This window comes from Ranitomeya variabilis, chromosome 8, assembly GCF_051348905.1.
Source record: "Ranitomeya variabilis isolate aRanVar5 chromosome 8, aRanVar5.hap1, whole genome shotgun sequence".
Lineage (NCBI taxonomy): Eukaryota > Metazoa > Chordata > Amphibia > Anura > Dendrobatidae > Ranitomeya > Ranitomeya variabilis.
In genome coordinates, this window is record NC_135239.1 from 90,034,436 (window position 1) to 90,058,175 (window position 23,740).

General features: G+C 45.0%; 1 protein-coding gene across 11 annotated transcripts in view; it reads right to left on the reverse strand.

The window, feature by feature from the left end:
* Positions 1-23,740, reverse strand: part of LOC143788318 (complement factor H-related protein 3-like) — a 249,585-nt gene that overhangs the window by 39,443 nt on the left and 186,402 nt on the right. For 5 of the 11 annotated variants that reach the window (XM_077277889.1, XM_077277882.1, XM_077277879.1 and 2 more), the window contains 3 exons: positions 17,994-18,110; positions 17,859-17,897; positions 17,202-17,381 (listed from right to left, as the gene is read on the reverse strand). In XM_077277889.1, coding sequence (XP_077134004.1) covers positions 17,202-17,381; positions 17,859-17,897; positions 17,994-18,110 — 336 coding nt within the window. The remainder of the gene's footprint in view (positions 1-17,201; positions 17,382-17,858; positions 17,898-17,993; positions 18,111-23,740) is intronic. The other 6 variants (XM_077277890.1, XM_077277885.1, XM_077277883.1 and 3 more) reach the window with 2 other exon arrangements.

The window sequence follows — 23,740 nt, forward strand, 5'->3', positions numbered from 1 at the left end:
CCTCAGGCAGAATTCTGGGATGGGGTGAATCTTGTCAGTGTAGGTGTCAGAGGGAGTGCGTTCAGGTTGCGACTACAGAGGTACCGCAGATCTATCCTCTCTCCCCAAGCAATATTGGTCTTATGCAGACATGTTCTCCAAAAAGGCGGCGGAGACCCTTCCGCCCTATCGCCCCTATGACTGTCCTATTGATCTCTTGCCTGGTGCTGAGCCTCCCCGGGGTCGAGTTTATCCGTTATCTCTCCCGGGAATGGAGGCAATGTCTCAGTACATTCAAGAGAATCTGGCAAGAGGGTTCATCAGGACGTCAGTGTCACCTGCTGGGGCTGGGTTCTTCTTCGTGCAGAAGAATGGGGAACTGCGTTCATGTATAGACTACAGGGGTCTTAACGCCATCACCGTTAAGAATAAGTATCCTTTGCCCTTGATATCTGAGCTCTTCGATAGGCTTCGGGGAGCAAGGGTGTTTACTAAACTAGATCTGCGGGGTGCTTATAACCTGATTCGCATCCGTGAGGGGGACGAATGGAAGATGGCTTTTAACACCAGGGATGGGCACTATGAATATCTGGTGATGCCCTTCGGGCTCTGTAATGCCCCAGCCGTTTTCCAAGACTTTGTGAACGACATCTTCCGGGATATGCTCACTACCTCGGTCGTAGTCTATCTGGATGATATTCTCATCTACTCTCCAGATATTGACTCCCACCGGAGAGATGTTTGCAAAGTCTTCGACCTCCTACGGGCAAACTCCCTCTATGCCAAGTTGGAGAAGTGTATGTTCGAGCAGGAGTCCTTACCTTTCCTAGGCTATATCATCTCTGCCCAGGGATTGGCTATGGATCCTGCCAAACTACAGGCTGTGATGGACTGGCAGGAACCCCATTCTCTTAAAGCGGTGCAGCGCTTTATGGGGTTCATTAATTATTATCGCCAGTTCATTCCGCACCTCTCAACTTTGGTAGCCCCCTTGGTTGCCCTCACCAAGAAGGGGGCAAATCCCAAATTGTGGTCTGAGGAGGTCTCCAAGGCCTTTAACTCCATAAAGTCACACTTCGCTAGTGCTCCCGTCCTACATCGCCCCGATGTAGATAAGCCATTTATCATGGAGGTGGATGCCTCATCTGTTGGTGCTGGAGCAGTCCTCTTCCAAAAGGATGCTTAAGGTCGGAAGCATCCTTGCTTCTTCTTTTCTAAGACCTTCTCTGTTATGGTTCTCAATGGCAAGAGAACATAGCCCAGCAAACATAAGAACTAGCTCTTGGAAGGATGGAAACTAAACTGACCATGAACTAAACCTGCCGCACAACTAACAGTAGCCGGGTAGCGTAGCCTGCGTTTTATCCCTAGACGCCCAGCGCCGGCCGGAGGACTAACTAATCCTGGCAGAGGAAAATATAGTCCTGGCTCACCTCTAGAGAAATTTCCCCGAAAGGCAGACAGAGGCCCCCACAAATATTGGCGGTGATTTTAGATGAAATGACAAACGTAGTATGAAAATAGGTTTAGCAAAATTGAGGTCCGCTTACTAGATAGCAGGAAGACAGAAAGGGCACTTTCATGGTCAGCTGAAAACCCTATCAAGACACCATCCTGAAATTACTTTAAGACTCTAGTATTAACTCATAACATCAGAGTGGCAATTTCAGATCACAAGAGCTTTCCAGACACAGAAACGAAACTACAGCTGTGAACTGGAACAAAATGCAAAAACAAACAAGGACTAAAGTCCAACTTAGCTGGGAGTTGTCTAGCAGCAGGAACATGCACAGAAAGGCTTCTGATTACAATGTTGACCGGCATGGAAGTGACAGAGGAGCAAGGCTAAATAGCGACTCCCACATCCTGATGGAAACAGGTGAACAGAGAGGATGATGCACACCAGTTCAATTCCACCAGTGGCCACCGGGGGAGCCCAAAATCCAATTTCACAACAGTACCCCCCCCTCAAGGAGGGGGCACCGAACCCTCACCAGAACCACCAGGGCGATCAGGATGAGCCCTATGAAAGGCACGGACCAAATCGGAGGCATGAACATCAGAGGCAGTCACCCAAGAATTATCCTCCTGACCGTATCCCTTCCATTTGACCAGATACTGGAGTTTCCGTCTGGAAACACGGGAGTCCAAGATTTTTTCCACAACGTACTCCAACTCGCCCTCAACCAACACCGGAGCAGGAGGCTCAACGGAAGGCACAACCGGTACCTCATACCTGCGCAATAATGACCGATGAAAAACATTATGAATAGAAAAAGATGCAGGGAGGTCCAAACGGAAGGACACAGGGTTAAGAATCTCCAATATCCTGTACGGGCCGATGAACCGAGGCTTAAACTTGGGAGAAGAAACCCTCATAGGGACAAAACGAGAAGACAACCACACCAAGTCCCCAACACAAAGCCGAGGACCAACCCGACGCCGGCGGTTGGCAAAAAGCTGAGTCTTCTCCTGGGACAACTTCAAATTGTCCACTACCTGCCCCCAAATCTGATGCAACCTCTCCACCACAGCATCCACTCCAGGACAATCCGAAGATTCCACCTGACCAGAAGAAAATCGAGGATGAAACCCCGAATTACAGAAAAAGGGAGACACCAAGGTGGCAGAGCTGGCCCGATTATTGAGGGCAAACTCCGCTAAAGGCAAAAAAGCAACCCAATCATCCTGATCTGCAGACACAAAACACCTCAAATATGTCTCCAAGGTCTGATTCGTCCGCTCGGTCTGGCCATTAGTCTGAGGATGGAAAGCAGACGAGAAAGACAAATCTATGCCCATCCTAGCACAGAATGCTCGCCAAAATCTAGACACGAATTGGGTACCTCTGTCAGAAACGATATTCTCCGGAATACCATGCAAACGGACCACATTTTGAAAAAACAGAGGAACCAACTCGGAAGAAGAAGGCAACTTAGGCAGGGGAACCAAATGGACCATCTTAGAGAAACGATCACACACCACCCAGATGACAGACATCTTCTGAGAAACAGGAAGATCCGAAATAAAATCCATCGAGATGTGCGTCCAGGGCCTCTTCGGGATAGGCAAGGGCAACAACAATCCACTAGCCCGAGAACAACAAGGCTTGGCCCGAGCACAAACGTCACAAGACTGCACGAAGCCTCGCACATCTCGAGACAGGGAAGGCCACCAGAAGGACCTTGCCACCAAATCCCTGGTACCAAAGATTCCAGGATGACCTGCCAACGCAGAAGAATGAACTTCAGAAATGACTTTACTGGTCCAATCATCAGGAACAAACAGTCTACCAGGTGGGCAACGATCAGGTCTATCCGCCTGAAACTCCTGCAAGGCCCGCCGCAGGTCTGGAGAAACGGCAGACAATACCACTCCATCCTTAAGGATACCTGTAGGTTCAGAATTACCAGGGGAGTCAGGCTCAAAACTCCTAGAAAGGGCATCCGCCTTAACATTCTTAGAACCCGGCAGGTAGGACACCACAAAATTAAACCGAGAGAAAAACAACGACCAGCGCGCCTGTCTAGGATTCAGGCGTCTGGCGGACTCAAGATAAATTAGATTTTTGTGGTCAGTCAATACCACCACCTGATGTCTAGCCCCCTCAAGCCAATGACACCACTCCTCAAAAGCCCACTTCATGGCCAAAAGCTCCCGATTCCCAACATCATAATTCCGCTCGGCGGGCGAAAATTTACGCGAGAAAAAAGCACAAGGTCTCATCACGGAGCAATCGGAACTTCTCTGCGACAAAACCGCCCCAGCTCCGATTTCAGAAGCGTCGACCTCAACCTGAAAAGGAAGAGCAACATCAGGCTGACGCAACACAGGGGCGGAAGAAAAGCGGCGCTTAAGCTCCCGAAAGGCCTCCACAGCAGCAGGGGACCAATCAGCAACATCAGCACCCTTCTTAGTCAAATCAGTCAATGGTTTAACAACATCAGAAAAACCAGCAATAAATCGACGATAAAAGTTAGCAAAGCCCAAAAATTTCTGAAGACTCTTAAGAGAAGAGGGTTGCGTCCAATCACAAATAGCCTGAACCTTGACAGGATCCATCTCGATGGAAGAGGGGGAAAAAATATATCCCAAAAAGGAAATCTTTTGAACCCCAAAAACGCACTTAGAACCCTTCACACACAAGGAATTAGACCGCAAAACCTGAAAAACCCTCCTGACCTGCTGGACATGAGAGTCCCAGTCATCCGAAAAAATCAAAATATCATCCAGATACACAATCATAAATTTATCCAAATAATCACGGAAAATGTCATGCATAAAGGACTGAAAGACTGAAGGGGCATTTGAAAGACCAAAAGGCATCACCAAATACTCAAAGTGGCCCTCGGGCGTATTAAATGCGGTTTTCCACTCATCCCCCTGCTTAATTCGCACCAAATTATACGCCCCACGGAGATCTATCTTAGAGAACCACTTGGCCCCCTTTATGCGAGCAAACAAATCAGTCAGCAGTGGCAACAGATATTGATATTTAACCGTGATTTTATTCAAAAGCCGATAATCAATGCACGGCCTCAAAGAGCCATCTTTCTTAGCCACAAAGAAAAAACCGGCTCCTAAGGGAGATGACAAAGGACGAATATGTCCCTTTTCCAAGGACTCCTTTATATATTCTCGCATAGCAGCATGTTCAGGCACAGACAGATTAAATAAACGACCCTTAGGGTATTTACTACCCGGAATCAAATCTATGGCACAATCGCACTCCCGGTGCGGAGGTAATGAACCAAGCTTAGGTTCTTCAAAAACGTCACGATATTCAGTCAAGAATTCAGGAATCTCAGAGGGAATAGATGATGAAATGGAAACCACAGGTACGTCCCCATGCGTCCCCTTACATCCCCAGCTTAACACAGACATAGCTTTCCAGTTAAGGACTGGGTTATGAGATTGCAGCCATGGCAATCCAAGCACCAACACATCATGTAGGTTATACAGCACAAGAAAGCGAATAATCTCCTGGTGATCCGGATTAATCCGCATCGTTACTTGTGTCCAGTATTGTGGTTTATTGCTAGCCAATGGGGTGGAGTCAATCCCCTTCAGGGGTATAGGAGTTTCAAGAGGCTCCAAATCATACCCACAGCGTTTGGCAAAGGACCAATCCATAAGACTCAAAGCGGCGCCAGAGTCGACATAGGCATCCGCGGTAATAGATGATAAAGAACAAATCAGGGTCACAGATAGAATAAACTTAGACTGTAAAGTGCCAATTGAAACAGACTTATCAAGCTTCTTAGTACGCTTAGAGCATGCTGATATAACATGAGTTGAATCACCGCAATAGAAGCACAACCCATTTTTTCGTCTAAAATTCTGCCGTTCACTTCTGGACAGAATTCTATCACATTGCATATTCTCTGGCGTCTTCTCAGTAGACACCGCCAAATGGTGCACAGGTTTGCGCTCCCGCAGACGCCTATCGATCTGGATAGCCATTGTCATGGACTCATTCAGACCCGCAGGCACAGGGAACCCCACCATAACATCCTTAATGGCATCAGAGAGACCCTCTCTGAAATTCACCGCCAGGGCGCACTCATTCCACTGAGTAAGCACAGCCCATTTACGGAATTTCTGGCAGTATATTTCAGCTTCGTCTTGCCCCTGAGATAGGGACATCAAGGCCTTTTCCGCCTGAAGTTCTAACTGAGGTTCCTCATAAAGCAACCCCAAGGCCAGAAAAAACGCATCCACATTGAACAACGCAGGATCCCCTGGAGCCAATGCAAAAGCCCAATCCTGAGGGTCGCCCCGGAGCAAGGAAATCACAATCCTGACCTGCTGAGCAGGATCTCCAGCAGAGCGAGATTTCAGGGACAAAAACAACTTGCAATTATTTTTGAAATTTTGAAAGCAAGATCTATTCCCCGAGAAACATTCAGGCAAAGGAATTCTAGGTTCAGATATAGGAACATGAACAACAAAATCTTGTAAATTTTGAACTTTCGTGGTGAGATTATTCAAACCTGCAGCTAAACTCTGAATATCCATTTTAAACAGGTGAGCACAGAGCCATTCCAGGATTAGAAGGAGAGAGAGAGAGAAAGGCTGCAATATAGGCAGACTTGCAAGAGATTCAATTACAAGCACACTCAGAACTGAAGGGAGAAAAAAAAAAAAATCTTCAGCAGACTTCTCTTTTCTCTCCTTTCTCTGTCAATTAATTTAACCCTTTGTGGCCGGTCAAACTGTTATGGTTCTCAATGGCAAGAGAACATAGCCCAGCAAACATAAGAACTAGCTCTTGGAAGGATGGAAACTAAACTGACCATGAACTAAACCTGCCGCACAACTAACAGTAGCCGGGTAGCGTAGCCTGCGTTTTATCCCTAGACGCCCAGCGCCGGCCGGAGGACTAACTAATCCTGGCAGAGGAAAATATAGTCCTGGCTCACCTCTAGAGAAATTTCCCCGAAAGGCAGACAGAGGCCCCCACAAATATTGGCGGTGATTTTAGATGAAATGACAAACGTAGTATGAAAATAGGTTTAGCAAAATTGAGGTCCGCTTACTAGATAGCAGGAAGACAGAAAGGGCACTTTCATGGTCAGCTGAAAACCCTATCAAGACACCATCCTGAAATTACTTTAAGACTCTAGTATTAACTCATAACATCAGAGTGGCAATTTCAGATCACAAGAGCTTTCCAGACACAGAAACGAAACTACAGCTGTGAACTGGAACAAAATGCAAAAACAAACAAGGACTAAAGTCCAACTTAGCTGGGAGTTGTCTAGCAGCAGGAACATGCACAGAAAGGCTTCTGATTACAATGTTGACCGGCATGGAAGTGACAGAGGAGCAAGGCTAAATAGCGACTCCCACATCCTGATGGAAACAGGTGAACAGAGAGGATGATGCACACCAGTTCAATTCCACCAGTGGCCACCGGGGGAGCCCAAAATCCAATTTCACAACACTTCTCACCAGCAGAGAGGAATTATTCCATCGGGGACAGGGAGTTGCTAGCCATGAAGTTGGCGTCCTCGGAGTGGAGACATCTCTTGGAAGGAGCTAGTTTTCCCTTCCAAGTCTTCACAGATCATAAAAATTTGGTGTACCTGCAGACAGCCCAGCGGTTAAATTCTCGCCAGGCCAGATGGTCTTTGTTCTTCTCCCGGTTTCATTTCACCCTCCATTTTCTTTCTGGGGAGAAGAACATTTGTGCCGACGCTCTCTCTCGCTCCGTTTTGTCATCTGTGGAGGAGGAAGAGAAGCCTCGGCTTATTGTCCCCACTGAAAGCCTGAAAACTGTGGCCCCGGTTTCGCTAGAGTCTGTGCCTCCGGGCAAGACTTTTGTACCATCCGGTTTGCGACCGGAGGTTCTCTCTTGGGCACACTCGTCCAGGGTTGGTGGACATTTTGGTTCCAAAAGGACATCGGAGTTACTGGCGAGGACATACTGGTGGCCGCATATGGCTCGTGATGTCGCAGACTTTGTTCGGGCGTGTGTCTCTTGCGCCAAGAACAAGTCCCCTCGGCAACGGCCAGCTGGGTTTCTTTACCCTCTGCCGGTGGCGGACAGGCCCTGGGATATGGTCAGGATGGACTTTGTGGTGGGCTTACCCAAGTCTCGTAGTTGCACCATTATCTGGGTGATCACCGACCATTTTTCCAAAATGGTTCATTTGGTGCCTCTTCCACTGCTACCTTCTGCATGGGCTCTGGCAGCCTTGTTCATCAAGCATATCTTTCGCTTACACGGTATGCCGGACAAGATTGTCAGTGACCGGGGTCCCCAGTTTGCGTCTTGATTCTGGAGGGAGCTTTGTCGTCTACTCAGTATTGATTTAAATCTCTCCTCGGCTTATCATCCCAAGACGAATGTGTTGGTTGAGAGAGCCAATCAGATTCTGGTCACTTATTTATGACATTTTGTTTCTGCCATGCAGGATGACTGGGCATCCTTGTTACCATGGGCAGAGTTTGCCCTTAACAACGCTGTAGCCGACTCCACCGGTCAGACTCCTTTCCTCCTTAATTATGGCCAGCATCCGTGGGTTCCTGTGCCTATGCCCGTGTCCTCTGCTGACGCCAGGGTGGCAGACTGGGCAGTGGAGGCACGAGACACTTGGGACCGCACTCAGGATGCCATCCGGGCCTCCAAGGAGAGAATGAGGTCCTCTGCTGATGCACATCGGCGCCCTGCCCCGACCTTTGCTCCTGGCGACTTAGTGTGGCTCTCCGCTCGTAACATCAGGCTGCGTGTTGAGTCCACTAAGTTTGCTCCTCGCTACTTGGGTCCCTTCAAGGTCCTCGAACAGGTTAATCCTGTGGTCTACCGTCTAGCCCTTCCTCTACGCCTAGGTATCAGCGACACCTTTCATATGTCCCTCCTTAAGCCCGTATACATGTCCCGGTTTTCTGAGTCATCTGCCGGGACATCGGGTTCATCTACGGACGATTACGAGGTGAATGCTATTTTGGGGTGCAAAGTGGTTCGTGGCAAAAAATATTATTTGGTGGACTGGAAGGGTTACGGTTCTGAGGATAGGTCCTGGGAGCCTGCTGAGCACATTCGGGCTCCGCAGCTCATTGCTGCCTTCAAGCGTAGCGAGGCCCAAGGAGGGGGGCCCTATGAGGTGGGGTAATGTTAGGGGTCGAGTTCCCACCTCTGCACAGGGGGAATCTCGGGCCATCTCCGCTGCGGTCTCCCATTCTTCTCCTGCCACAGTGGAGCCTGCTCAGTGGTGACGTCGCTCCCAGCGTCTCACTCAGTCTGACTCTGTACAAAGAGTTACTGCTGCCTTTCCTGCTTCTGCCATTGAAGTCAGTGCTGGGCAGCGGCGAGCAGACACTTCTGGGACTAAGTCCTGCTTTTCTCGTTCTGAGCATGCCCAGAGTAAGATCTCTCAGTGGAGATCGAGAGTCACATGATCAGATACTGCAGCTAAGGCCATTGGTCCTTCAGGAAAGTCCTGTAGGTGCTCACACTCTGTGGCAGCCTCTCATTGGTCCTTCTAGGAAGGTCCTGTATGTGCTGCAACTATTTAAGGTTCGCATGGCCACACGGCCATGTGCTAGTATTGTTCTTTGTTATGTACTTTGCGCCAGTGTGGTCACGTGAGAGTGTGTTCAGGGACCCGGCTGAAATAAGCCCCTAGAATGCTGGCACCTCCGGCGAGGAGTTTGTGTTTGTATGTATTCAGGGACCTGGCTGAAATAAGCCCCTAGAATACTGGCACCTCCGGAGAGGAGTTTTGTGTGCATGCGTGACCACTGACTGCTCTCTGTTTGGGCAGTTAGCCTGTGCCTCTGTGAAGTCTAACAGGGCACAGTGCTTTGCTTTCACGGCTACTCAGTGAATTAACTGAGTTAGTCCATACCGCCATATAGTGCCACCGTTTGCTAGCAGCAGGTACTCCTGCATGGTGGAAGAAGAAAATCACGTAATCACTTGTGCATGAGAAGCAAACCAATTATTGACTTGCTGGTGATATGTTCATTCTGCCTCCCACAGAGCTCAGAAAGGCTCAACTCACATTTATCCTGTGCTCTACACTGAGTACTTACATAAGAAGTTTGTGTAAATCTCTGAAATACATGATTCTGACAAAACCCTAGGCGTAAGATTACCTATAATGAGGTTGATGGAGACAATGTGGATGCCCTCTAGCCTATGATGTCTGTCTTTTTAAGTGTGAATGAAACCACCACAGTTTTGTGCACTCCTGAAAAGAAGGACACCACTTAACAGAGATCAGACAGAGTCCAGAATATCTCTGCTGCCTCATTATAGTGAATGAATGATTTAGATGGAAACTCTGAGGTAAGAGCTCAGCATAAAGGACAGGATAACTGTAATCCAAAATGTTATGTAAAATGTTTCCAATAAAAGCATCAATTCAATCAACAAAAAAAGTAAGTCTCCACTCAGGTCAGTGATCTATCAATGGAACTGTAGGGGATTTCCATGTTGCTGGTAGCACAAAAGCCCTGGAAGAGCGCTTTGGCTCCACGACCCCTAAAAGAAATCCAGCTAATTCTGCGCTCCCAAATCCAAATGTACCCCATCCTTCTTAGCCTGATAGTATACCACATTTAGCATCCACGTTTGGCATTTCTGTAGTAATGAGAGCCCATTTAATTTATTGCATCCATGCCTCCTGATGATTGAGCTGGGCACAATGTATGATCACTACAATCAGGGCCGGCTCCAGGTTTCTGAGGGCCCCGGGCGAAAGAGTCTCAGTGGGCCCCCCCCTTTAACACATACCACGATTCATAATGCACAGATACAGGAGAGAAATATAGCACAGCCACGTGACATATAACAGCCAACGTAGTATATAGCACAGCCCACGTGGTATATAGCACAGCCACATAGTGTATAACAGCCCACGTAGTATATAGCACAGCCATGTAGTGTATAACAGCCCACATAGCATATAACACAGCCCACATAGTATATAACACAGCCCACATAGTATATAGCACAGCCACGTAGTATATAGCACAGCCCACGTAGTGTATAACAGTCCACGTAGTATATAGCACAGCCCATGTAGTGTATAACAGCCCACATAGTATATAGCACAGCCCATGTAGTGTATAGCAGCCCACATAGCATACAACACAGCCCACATAGTGTATAGCACAGCCCACGTAGTGTATAGCACAGCCACGTAGTGTATAGCACAGCCCACGGAGTATATAGCACAGCCCACATAGTATATAGCACAGCCCACGTAGTTTATTGCCCAGCCCACGTAGTATATAGCACAGCCCACATAGTATATAGCACAGCCAGTCATGTAGTATATAGTCTATAGGTCCCACCCACACCCAGCATCACTCAGATGCCATACTGTAGGTCTGTGTTGGCCCCGTAAAGTCACACCTTGTCCTCCCAGGCTGCATCCCCCTGCATTGCTTTGATTTGGGACCAGCCTGGAACTTGGAAGGAAGACTCACTGCTTTCACCGTCACTAACGCCGTCGCCCCCATTGTACAGGGACGGCCCGGGTGCACCGTTCACTCACTGCTGGCTGCTCGTGCTCGTCGTCATCTTCCTGCTTGGTGCCGGTCCTGGCTGGACGGTGGACGATCGCTGAGCACCTGAGCTCACCTGGAAGTGACGACACAGACGACCGCCGGCCCGGAAGTGACTCTTCATATCCATGGTGACGGTGTGGTGAGTATTCCAGCACCTGCGCAGCGAAACTCAGTCACAGAGAGAGCTCTGTGCCACGCCTGCTGCCAGGGATGGCTCCGCCTCTGAGTCCTGGCTGGGAGATGGAGATCACGGAGCTGATCTTGTAAATACACACACAGCACAGCCGGATGTATTCCGGCTGCGGGGGCCCCACAGGAGCGCATCAGTGTAGTATCGTCCGTGTCTGTACTGTAGTGTTACTACCTGAAATGGGCCCCCCGGGCTCGCCAGGGCCCCGGCACTTGCCCGGGTATGCCGGGTGCTGACGCCGGCCCTGACTACAATGTACGAGCACTACAATAGCAGTTTGCAATTTTCACTCAGCATCATGCACTGCTGCTTTTTCTGGAACAAACCGATTGAGTCAAAATTGTCACTACACCTGTAGATAAATTTATAAAGGAGTGTAATTTCCAAAATGGGGTCACTTGAGAGGGAATTTTGCTCTTCTGAAACTTGGGGCTCTGTATATGGAATCCATAAACAATTCTATGAAAATTTGATCTCTGAGAGTTGAATAGAGCTTTTTCACTTCTGAGTCGTGTCATGTGGCTAAGGAGTACTGTACAGCAACATATGGGGTCTTGTCAGGTTCAGCAGAAATTGTGGGAAAAATTTTGGTGCCATTTTTACCATTTTCCTATGTGAAAATGTAAAATCAATGGCTGAAACAACATATTTGTGGTAAAATTGTAATTATTTTTTCTTCACTGTCCAACGGTATAAAATTATGTGACACACCCATAGTGTCAATAGGATCACTGCACTCTTAGATTAATTTATTTAGGTGGGGAATTCTGCTGTTCTGGCACCTCAGGGACTCTTCCAGAGGGTCATGGCACCCGTAAACCATAACAGCAAAATCTGCACTCTAATATGGCGCTCCTTTCCTTCTGAGCTTTCCACTAGTGTTGAGCGATACCTTCCGATATGCAAAGGTATCGGTATCGGATTGGATCGGCCGATATCCAAAAAATATCGGATATCGCCGATACCGATACCCGATACCAATGCATATCAATGGGACACAAAATATCGGAATGGTTCCCAGGGTCTGAAGGAGAGGAAACTCTCCTTCAGGCCCTGGGATCCATATTCATGTATAAAATAAAGAATAAAAATAAAAAATATTGATATACTCACCCCTCCGACGGCCCCGGTTCTCACTGGTCCAACCGTCTGCCTCCGTTCCTAAGAACGCAGAGTGAAGGACCTTCGATGACGTCGCGGCTTGTGATTGGTCGTGTGACCGCTCACGTGACCAATCACAAGCCGCGACATCATCGAAGGTCCTTCACTCCCTGCATTCTTAGGAACGGAGGCACCGCTAAGAGCCAGGGGCCGTCCGAGGGTGAGTATATCAATATTTTTTATTTTTATTATTTATTTATTTATTTATTTTTTACATGAATATGGATCCCAGGGCCTGAAGGAGAGTCTCCTCTCCTCCAGACCCTGGGAACCATACGCACCGCACACTTCCGATTCCGATTTCCGATATCGCAAAAATACCGGAACTCGGTATCGGAATTCCGATACAGCAAATATCGGCCGATACCCGATATTTGCAGTATCGGAATGTTCAACACTACTTTCCACTATTCCTAAAAAATAGTTCCTGACTACATGCAGGATATTCGTGCACTCAGGATAAATTGCACAACAATTATGCAGTCTATTTTTTCCTATGAGCCTTTATAAAAATTAAAATCTTGGGCTAAAACAAAATTTTAATGGCAAAAATGTAATTATTCTTTCTTCACTGTCCAAGGGTATAAAATTCTGTGAGGCACATGTGGTGTCAGTATGCTCACTGTACTCCTATATGAATTAATTGTGAGATGTAGCTTGTAAAATGTGGTCACTTATGGAGGGGTTCTGCTGTTCTGGCACCTCAGAGGATCTGTTAATGTGACATGGCGCCCTCAAATAATTCAAGTAAAATCTGCATTACAATATCGTGCTTCTTCCCTTCTGAGCTTTGCATTGTGCCTCAAAAGTAGTTTTTGATGACACATGTGGTATTGGCGTGTTCAGGAGAAATTATGTAACAAATTGTATGGTCCATTTTCTTCTCAACTCACTTTTAAATGTGAAAACTTGGGTCCAAAGCAACATTTTTGTCAAAAATTTTTTATTTTTCCTTTGACTCAGCCCATAGTTATTCTGTGAATCACTGGAGAGTTAAAAATGCTCACTGCACTCCTAGATGAATTCCTCAAGAGATGCAGTTTCCAAAATGTTGTCACTTGAAGGGGTTTCTGTTGTTTTCGTATGTCAGGGAGTCTTCAATTGTGACATGGTATCTGCAATTAATTCTGACCAATATTGTGCTACAGAATTCAATCAGAGGTCCTTTCCTTCCGAGCACTGCCATGTACCCAAACAGTAGTTTTTCACCACATATGGACTATCATGTATTCAGGAGAAATTGCACAAAAACTATATTTTCTATTTTCTCCTATTACACTTGTGAAAAGGAAAAATTTGGGGCAGAAGTAATATTTTTATATATATACTGTATATATATATATATATATATATATATATATATATATATATATACACTCACCGGCCACTTTATTAGGTACACCATGCTAGTAACGGGTTGGACCCCCTTTTGCCTTCAGAACTGCCTCAATTCTTCGTGGCATAGATTCAACAAGGTGCTGGAAGCATTCCTCAGAGATTTTGGTCCATATTGACATGATGGCATCACACAGTTGCCGCAGATTTGTCGGCTGCACATCCCAAAGATGCTCCATACAAGGCAGGATGGATCCATGCTTTCATGTTGTTTACACCAAATTCTGACCCTACCATCCGAATGTCGCAGCAGAAATCGAGACTCATCAGACCAAGCAACGTTTTTCCAATCTTCTACTGTCCAATTTCGATGAGCTTGTACAAATTGTAGCCTCAGTTTCCTGTTCTTAGCTGAAACGAGTGGTACCCGGTGTGGTCTTCTGCTGCTGTAGCCCATCTGCCTCAAAGTTCGACGCACTGTGCGTTCAGAGATGCTCTTAGGCCTACCTTGGTTGTAACGGGTGGCGATTTGAGTCACTGTTGCCTTTCTATCAGCTCGAACCAGTCTGCCCATTCTCCTCTGACCTCTGGCATCAACAAGGCATTTCCGCCCACAGAACTGCCGCTCACTGGATTTTTTTTCTTTTTCGGACCATTCTCTGTAAACCCTAGAGATGGTTGTGCGTGAAAATCCCAGTAGATCAGCAGTTTCTGAAATACTCAGACCAGCCCTTCTGGCACCAACAACCATGCCACGTTCAAAGGCACTCAAATCACCTTTCTTCCCCATACTGATGCTCGGTTTGAACTGCAGGAGATTGTCTTGACCATGTCTACATGCCTAAATGCACTGAGTTGCTGCCATGTGATTGGCTGATTAGAAATTAAGTGTTAACAAGAAGTTGGACAGGTGTACCTAATAAAGTGGCCGGTGAGTGTATATATATATATATATATATATATATATATATATATATATATATATATATATATATATATATATATATATATATAAATATTTTATTATTTTCATGCCTTAGCATTATAAAATGAAGCACCTGTGGGTTTAAGGTGTTCATCACACCTTTCGATAAGTTCCATTAGGGGTGTAGTTTCCAAAATGGGGTCTTGTGGCATTTGCCATTGTTTAAGCCCATTATGGGCTCTGCAAATGCGACATGAAGTCCGCCATCAATCCCAGTCAAATGGTACTCCTTCCCTTCAAATTCTTCCCGTGTGCCCAAACATTAGATTTCCAGTACATATTGGGTATCGGCGTACTCAGGAGAAATTGCACAACAAATATTATGGTCCATTTTCTCCTATTACCCTTGTGAAAATGAAAAATTAGCAGCTGAAGTAATATTTTGGTATTAAAAAAATCTATTTTATCATTTTCATGCCTTAAGTTATATAATTAAACACCTGTGGGTTCTTCACACTTTTTGATAAGTTCCTTTCGGGGTGTAGTTTATGTTATAACTATCTGGTTCAAGGGCATGAAAATTCAAAGTTTAAAAAAATTGCAAAAGATTGTCAAATTTTCAATGTTTTCATAAATAGGCACAGCTCATATCATGCAAAATTTACCTCCAACATGAAGTATAATGTGTCACAAAAAAAACAAAAAACAGAATCACCCTGTTACAGAGTTCTAACCATATAAAGTGACTCTGGTCAAAATAGAAAAACTTGGCCTAGTTTGGAAGGTGAAAACAGGCTGGGGATTGAAGGGGTAAACCATGTCAATGCCATTGCGAGTGCACATCTATTCCCATTTGCGCCCTCGCACACAATCGCAGTGCACAAATGGGTTACCATGGTAGTCAAGGGTCTGCCAGGCATTGCTGCCATCTTGGTACTTCGGTGAGGCTCAGCCACACATGATTTACAGTAAATAGACTTCACAAGTTCAAGTGTTTGTATGGGGCTAAGAAATACATTTTAAAGTAAAAAAAGGATTTTGAATTCTTAAAAAAAATATATAAAAATTTGCCCCTTTTCCTCTATTTTAAAAAAGCATAATAATAATAATAATAATAATAATAATAAAATACATATGGTATTAACACATTCACAAAAGACAGACCTATCAAAATACAAAATTAAGTTACCCTTACTGTAAATGCCATAAAGAGAAAAAAGCTCTGAATGCCAGAATTGTATATTTTTGGTCACCACACCTCTCTAAAAAATATAATCAAATCATCATATGTATCCCAAAATACTATAAATGAAAATGTCAGCTTGCCACCCAATAAACAAGACCTTACATGGTTCCATTCATGGTAAAAATAAAATTGACACAAGTCTTAAAAAATGGCGACACAAAGCTAAAACGTTTTTGCAAAGTTCTAAAAAATGTTTATCACTAAAATAATTAAAAAAGAATGTATGTCAGTTTGTTATCACCCTATGTTTACTGACCTGGAGAATCATGATAAAAAGTCATTTTTACCATACAATTAACATGATAAAAACAAAACCCAAAATGACAATGATGGAATTGTTTTTTTTTTAACCACTTCCCCCCCATTTGGAATTATTTTTCCCCATTTTTCAGAAAATTTTATGGTAAAATGATTGGTCTTATTATTCAAAACTACAAATCATATCACAAAAAAAGAATTCTAATATCGGGTATGTTGATGGAAAAAAAAGAGGAGTTATGACTATTGGAGAAAAAAAGAGGAAAAGAGTGAAAATGCAAAAAAAGAGATCGTCTGCATTTTTAAGAGTTTAAATATTCAGAGTTTAGAATGGACTGGAAGCAGGAAAGATATTTTTAACTATTAGCAATAACATTATGACATATATTGCGTATTAACAAGACTACAGTATATTGAAAAACGGGGTTCATTATTAATACAATCATTTGGCTCTGATATGGTTTTTCAGGTTGTCATGTTTGGTATTAAAGGTTTTTTTCAATATATTTATCATAATGCAATTCATAACAGATGAACAGAACTTTGTATTTCTAATTAACATTGCCTCCTGTGAAGTATTGTCCAATATAATTTCACATTTGTCCAAGGTTCAAGATCCTAGCAATGCATCATTATACTTGCCCTGTTCCCTGCCATTCCAGAGATCTATGGACACATTTCATACAGCCTTATGTCTCAAGCAGTGGTCATTTGGGATCCTGTAGAAGAAATGACCTTCTGTAAGTGTGTATTAAGACCTAAAGGCTTGTATGGTGGTGGAGCCAGGCATATGAACACTTCAATGCATCTCTGGAACAGCAGGAATCAGCATTGTATAACCTCTGTGGTGGGTTGGGTAACATTTTCAGCTTTTAGCTATATTAACTATACATTTGACCTAAATTAACATTTACTGTGCATTGAATATCCCTATTTCTTTGGACAATAAATTAAAATGTAAAAGAAATGAATTGTGCAATGATGTTTACACTTTTTTTACAATATCAAGTACCGATTAGAGTTAGTTACTCTATAATACCATTTACTTCCCATAAACGTTATCAGTCTACACTTGATGCACATACCAAGACAAACAGGTGATTTGTCCCATATTCCATCTTGACATTGGATTTTTTTTCTCTCCTGAATTGTAAAGTACTTCTGACACTTGTATGTCACGAATGAACCTGATTTGTAGCTGTCATTCACAGCTGTTGAGACATCTCCATGCTGTATTTGTGGAGGCCTGCCACATGGTCTCTTTTCTGAAAAAAATGAAAGACAGAAAATAATCAGATTTTAGAAAAAAAATATAAGTAGCCCTCAACCATATGTAAAGCTAATGGCAAAATCATAGTAGGCTCTACTCAAAACAAAAAAATGTTCCTGGAACTGCTGGTACAGAATGTAAAATCAGCAAACCCTATATATTTATATGCAAGTATAGCATGCTGCTTTTCTAAAATTACATGTTCTTTGATAAGTCAGAGACCTCTGGTTTTAGGGGAAATTGGATAAAGCACTTCATTTATTTCCAGAATTTCCACCTGTCCAACCAGCTCTTTCTAGCTGTTAATGAGATTGTTTGATTTCAATTCTAGTGCCTCCCCTTATTATACAGATCTTATTGGAATATCATAAATGCTTTTGGTCAAAATATTCCACCAAGTAGGAAACTAATGGATCAATGTAAAAATTGTTATATTGTTTTCTAACAAGTCTGACGATTGAGTCATACACACCTGTTTTTTGGGGAACTTGCTTCTGCTGGTCCAGGAACTCTAATATAATATTAATAAAAAAAAACATTAAAAAGATAAGGTCTGCATGACTGCATATTTATATGGAGGGACGGGGGATAAGGAAAGACAGCTCACTATTTGCGGTCTCTTCATGAGAATGGATACCACGCACGGAGCCGCCCTGGCTTAGAGGTGCAGATGCCGAAAATGAAGAAAAGTTGATTCTCCGGCGTGGAAAGGTAAAAGCTTCGTCTTTAATAATGAATTCAAAAAATAGGCACAATGAGGATAACATGAAGATCCCAATGGACTACCAATCAACGCGTTTCGACAATGAAGTCTTAATCATGGTTTGTATAAGGTATCCATCTTTGGACTTAAATATCCATTAGAAAGCAGACAGGTGTGAAACAAGTGTTAATTATTGACCAACTCACAAGGCGAAACAATTAAGCCCTGTAGTAGCACTGCAAAAACATACATGAAAAAGACAAAAATAGAAGAAAATCCCATGAAAAAACAGACCTACACTGCAAATAATATCTAAGCAGATAAATACCAAAAAAGCAGGGAACTAACGCAAAAAATAAACAGGTGAATTAAACAGATTAATTATATTGGAGTGTAGCTAGGGTTTTGGTTCGGGGGGCGAAGCTTCTGAGTGGGCCCCTCACCAGGTAACCTTGATTACAACTCAGTGACACACCATAATAGTGGAGGAGAACCTCAGCAGATGACAGTGATGTTACTGAAAATAATCTCTATACAAAGACCAACATGGATATTATCACCATATGGTCAGTGGTAGATACCAGTCCTACAGAACATATAAGTGATTACTGCACAGTTACAGATAGTGACATACTGCTGACGTTCTTTCTGATGGAATCGTTCACTTTTCCCATCTTTTCCATCTGGCCCAGACCAACATGAGAACTTCTCCAGCCAGGACTCGGTTGCACAGAATGCAACAAAGACATATTTCACTTCTCATATTCCAGCCCCATCACCATCTATTCCCAACCTGCAGAAACTCCTCATCTTGCTGATATCCCAATACTGAGCCACAGCTGCCTTATGTTTCCCTATTACTGCACCTGCTGTGTGGTTCTCTGTGCCCTGTAAATTCTAATGCAACCCTCTAGAATATAGTAATGCCGGGTGCAAGAGCCCTAGAAAACAGTGCCCATGTTTTGCCACCTAGAAAATAATAATGCCCTGTGTGCCCCTTTGATAGTCACAGTAACCGGAGTTCCCCTATAACAATAAGTGCTCACTTTACATTTAATAATGTCCCTAGTCTCCCCCTGTAAAGCTCCCCTATACACAGTATAATGACCTCTCACTGTATAGTACCCCCCACACAGTATACTGACCCCTAAGTAGCCCCCAAACTGTTTGATGGCTCCAACACAGTATGATGACCCTCTCACTGTAATTTCCACACTGTATGATGGCCCTCTAGATAGCCTCCATATAGTATAATGCACAGATAGCCCTCAATATAGTATAATGCACTCCCCATAAGCCTCCATATAGTATAATGCACTCCCTATAGGCCTCCACATAGTATAATGCACCAGATAGTCATCAATATACACTGCTCAAAACAATAAAGGGAACACTTAAACAATAGAATATAACTCAAAGTAAATCAAACTTCTGTGAAATCAAACTGTCCACTTAGGAAGCAACACTGTTTGACAATCAATTTCATATGCTGTTGTGTAAATGGAATAGACAACAGATGGAAATTATTGGCAATTATCAAGACACTCTATAAAGAAGTAGTTCTTCAGGTGGGGGCCACAGACCACATCTCAGTACCGATGTTTTCTGGCTGATGTTTTGGTCACTTTTGAATGTTGGTTGTTCTTTCACACTTGTGGTAGTATGACACAGACTCTACAACCCACACAAGTGGCTCAGGTAGTGCAGCCCATCCAGGATGGCACATCAATTCGAGCTGTGGCAAGAAGGCTTCCTGTGTCAGTCAGCGCAGTGTCCAGAGGCTCGAGGTGTACCAGGAGACGGGCCAGTACACCAGAAGATGTGGAGGGGGCCATTGGAGGGCAGCAACCCAGCAGCAGGACCGCTACCTCATCCTTTGTGCAAGGAGGACCAGGAGGAGCACTGCCAGAGCCTTGCAAAATGACCTCCAGCAGGCGACAAATGTGCATGTGTCTGCACAAACAGTTAGAAACCAACTCCATGAGGATGGTATGAGTGCCCGATGTCCAAAGATGGGGGTTGTGCTCACAGCCCAACACCGTGCAGGACGCTTGGCATTTGCCACAGAACACAGGATTGGCAAATTCGCCACTGGCGCCCTGTGCTCTTCAAAGTTGAAAACAGGTTCACACTGAGCACATGTGACAGATATGACAGAGTCTGGAGATGCCATGGAGAGCGATCTGCTGCCTGCAACATCCTTCAGCATGACCGGTTTGGCAGTGGGTCAGTAATGGTGTGGGGTGGTATTTCTTTGGAGGGCCACACAGCCCTCCATGTGCTCGCCAGAGGTAGCCTGACTGCCATTAGGTACCGAGATGAGATTCTCAGACCCCTTGTGAGACCATATGCTGATGTGATTGGCCCTGTGTTCCTCCTAATGCAGGACAATGCCAGACCTCATGTGGCTGGAATATGTCAGCAGTTCCTGCAAGATGAAGCTATGGACTTGCCTGCCCGTTCCCCAGACCTGAATCCGATTGAACACATCTGGGACATCATGTCTCGCACCATCCCCCAAAGTCATGTTTCACAACAGACTATCCAGGAGTTGGCGGATGCTTTCGTCCAGGTCTGGGAGGAGATCCCTCAGGAGACCATCCGCTGCCTCATCAGGAGCATGCCCAGGCATTGTAGGGAGATCATACAGGCACATGGAGGCCACACACACTACTGACTATCATTTCCCTGTCTTGCGGCATTTCCACTGAAGTTGGATCAGCCTGTAACTTCATTTTCCACTTTGATTTTGAGCATAATTTCAACTCCAGACCTCCGTGGGATATTAGTTGTGATTTACGCTGATCATTTTTAGGTTCTATTATTCTCAACACAGTCCACTATGTAATGAATCGAGATTTACAACTGGAATATTTCATTCAGTGATATCTAGGATGTGGGCTTTTAGTGTTCTCTTCATTTTTTTGAGCAGTGTATTATAATGCACTCCCCATAGGCCTTCATATAGTATAATGCACCCCCATAAGCTTACTCTATATTGTCTAATGCACCCCCATAGGCAGACTCTATAGCATAAGGCAACCCCCATAGACAGACTCTATAGCACAAGGCAGCACCCATAGGCAGACTCTGTAGTATAAGGAAGCCCACATAGGCAGACTCTGTAGTATAAGGCAGCTCCCCACAGGCAGACCCTGTAGTATAAGCCAGCATCCCATAGGCAGACTCTTTAGTATCAGGAAGCTCCCCCATAGGCAGACCCTGTAGTATAAGGCAGCCCCAATAGGCAAACTCTGTAGTATGAGGCAGCCCCCATAGGCAGACTCTGTAGTATAAGGAATACCCCCATAGGCAGACTCTGTATTATCAGGCAGCCTCCTCATAGGCAGACTCTGTAGCATAAGGCAGGCCCCATAGGCAGAGTCTGCAATAAGGCAGCCCTCCCTACAGGCAGACCCTGTAATAAGGCAGCCCCCATAGGCAGACTGTAGTATAAGACAGCCCCCCATAGGCAGATTCTGTAATAAGGCAGCCCCCCACAGGCAGACTCTGTAGTATCTGTAGTATAAGGCAGCCCCTTCATAGGCAGACTGTGTAGTATAAGGCAGCCCCCCATAGGCAGACTCTGTAATAAGGTAGCCCCCCAAAGGCAGACTCTGCAATAAGGCAGCCCCCATAGGCAGACTCTGTAACAAGGCAGCCTCCCCCACAGACAGACTCTGTAATAAGGCAGCCCCCCTTAGGCAGACTCTGCTGTATAAGGCAGCCCCCTCATAGGCAGACTCTGTAATAAAGCAGCCCCCTTACAGGCAGACTATTTAGTATAAGGCAACCCCCATAGGCAGACTCTGTAATATAAGGCAGTCCCCCATAGGCAGACTCTGTAATAAGGCAGCCCCCCATAGGCAGACTGTAATAAGGCAGCCCCCCACATGCAGACTGTGTAGTATCTGTAGAATAAGGCAGCCCCCCATAGGTAGACTCTGTTGTATAAGGCAGCCCCCCATAGGCAGACTTTGTAATAAGGTAGCCCTCATAGGCAGACTCTGTAGTATAAGGCAGCCCCCCATAGGCAGACTGTAGCATAAGGCAGCCCCCATAGGCAGACTCTGTAGTATAAGGCAGTCCCCCATAGGCAGACTCTGTAACAAGGCATGCCTCATAGGCAGACTTTGTAATAAGGTGGCCCCCCACAGGCAGACTCTGTAGTATAAGGCAGCCCCTATAAAAAAAATAAATACTCACCTCTTTTCTTCCAGGTTCCTCCGCTGCTCCGAGCGCCTGCTATCAGTGTCAGCGTCGGTTATGTCAGATGCTGACTGTAATGATGGGAGAGGGAGCTCCCTCTCTATCAATGCGGTCTGGTGTATCGTATGTAGCCGATACAGCTGAATTAGTTGTGAAAGGCGGGGGCTCAGGATCCCCCTCCTGCTCAGGGGCCCATAGAGGATGGGCGGCAGTGCAGGGAGATTGATTCTCCCTGCTCTGCCGTAGAATGTAACTATATCGGTGCACTGTGTGCACGCCGATACAGTTACAGTAGCGTAGCTCCGGGTGGGCTCCCTCATAGCACAGGGCCCAGGGCAATGACCCCCTCTGCCCCCCCAGTAGCTATTCTGCTGATTGGAGAATAAGGTCTTGCCACACATTCAGACCCTGCAGAATCCTTGTCTGCAATTTGAAAATCCAATACTACTCTCTATTTAATATTTTTCTTCTCATATCTCCACCTCTGAACGGCTCAAAGACCTTTTCTATTCCTATAACTGTGAGGGAACTGGTATTACCTGTATGTACAGTGGGTACGGAAAGTATTCATACCCCTTTAAATTTTTCACTCTTTGTTCAATTGCAGCCATTTGGTAAATTCAAAAAAGTTCGTTTTTTTCTCATTAATGTACAACTCTGTACCCCATCTTGACTGAAAAAAACAGAAATGTAGTATTTTTGCAAATTTATAAAAAAAAACTGAAATATCACATAGTCATACGTATTCAGACCCTTTGCTCAGTATTGAGTAGAAGCACCCTTTTGAGCTAGTACAGCCATGAGTCTTCTTGGGAATGATGCAACAAGTTTTTCACACTTGGATTTGGGGATCCTCTGCCATTCTTCCTTGCAGATCCTCCCCAGTTCTGTCAGGTTGGATGGTGAACGTTGGTGGACAGCCATTTTCAGGTCTCTCCAGAGATGCTCAATTGGGTTTAGGGTTCAGGGCTCTGGCTGGGCCAGTCAAGAATGGTCACAGAGTTGTTCTGAAGCCACTCCTTTGTTATTTTAGGTGTGTGCTTAGGATCAATGTCTTGTTGGAAGGTGAACCTTCAGCCATGTCTGAGGCCCAGAGCACTCTGGAAGAGGTTTTCATTCAGGATATCTCTGGACTTGGCCGCATTCATGTTTCCTTCAATGACAACCAGTCATCCTGTCCCTGCAGCTGAAAAACACCCCCATAGCATTATGCTGCCACCACCATGTTTCACTGTTGGGATTGTTTTGGGCAGGTGATGAGCAATGCCTGGTTTTCTCCACAAATACCACTTAGAATTATCACCCAAAAGGTTTATCTTCATCTCATCAGACCAGGGAATTTAATTTCTCATAGTGTGGGAGTCCTTCATGTGTTTTTTAGCAAACTGTATGCGGGCTTTCATATGTCTTGCACTGAGGAGTGGCTTCCGTCAGGCCACTCT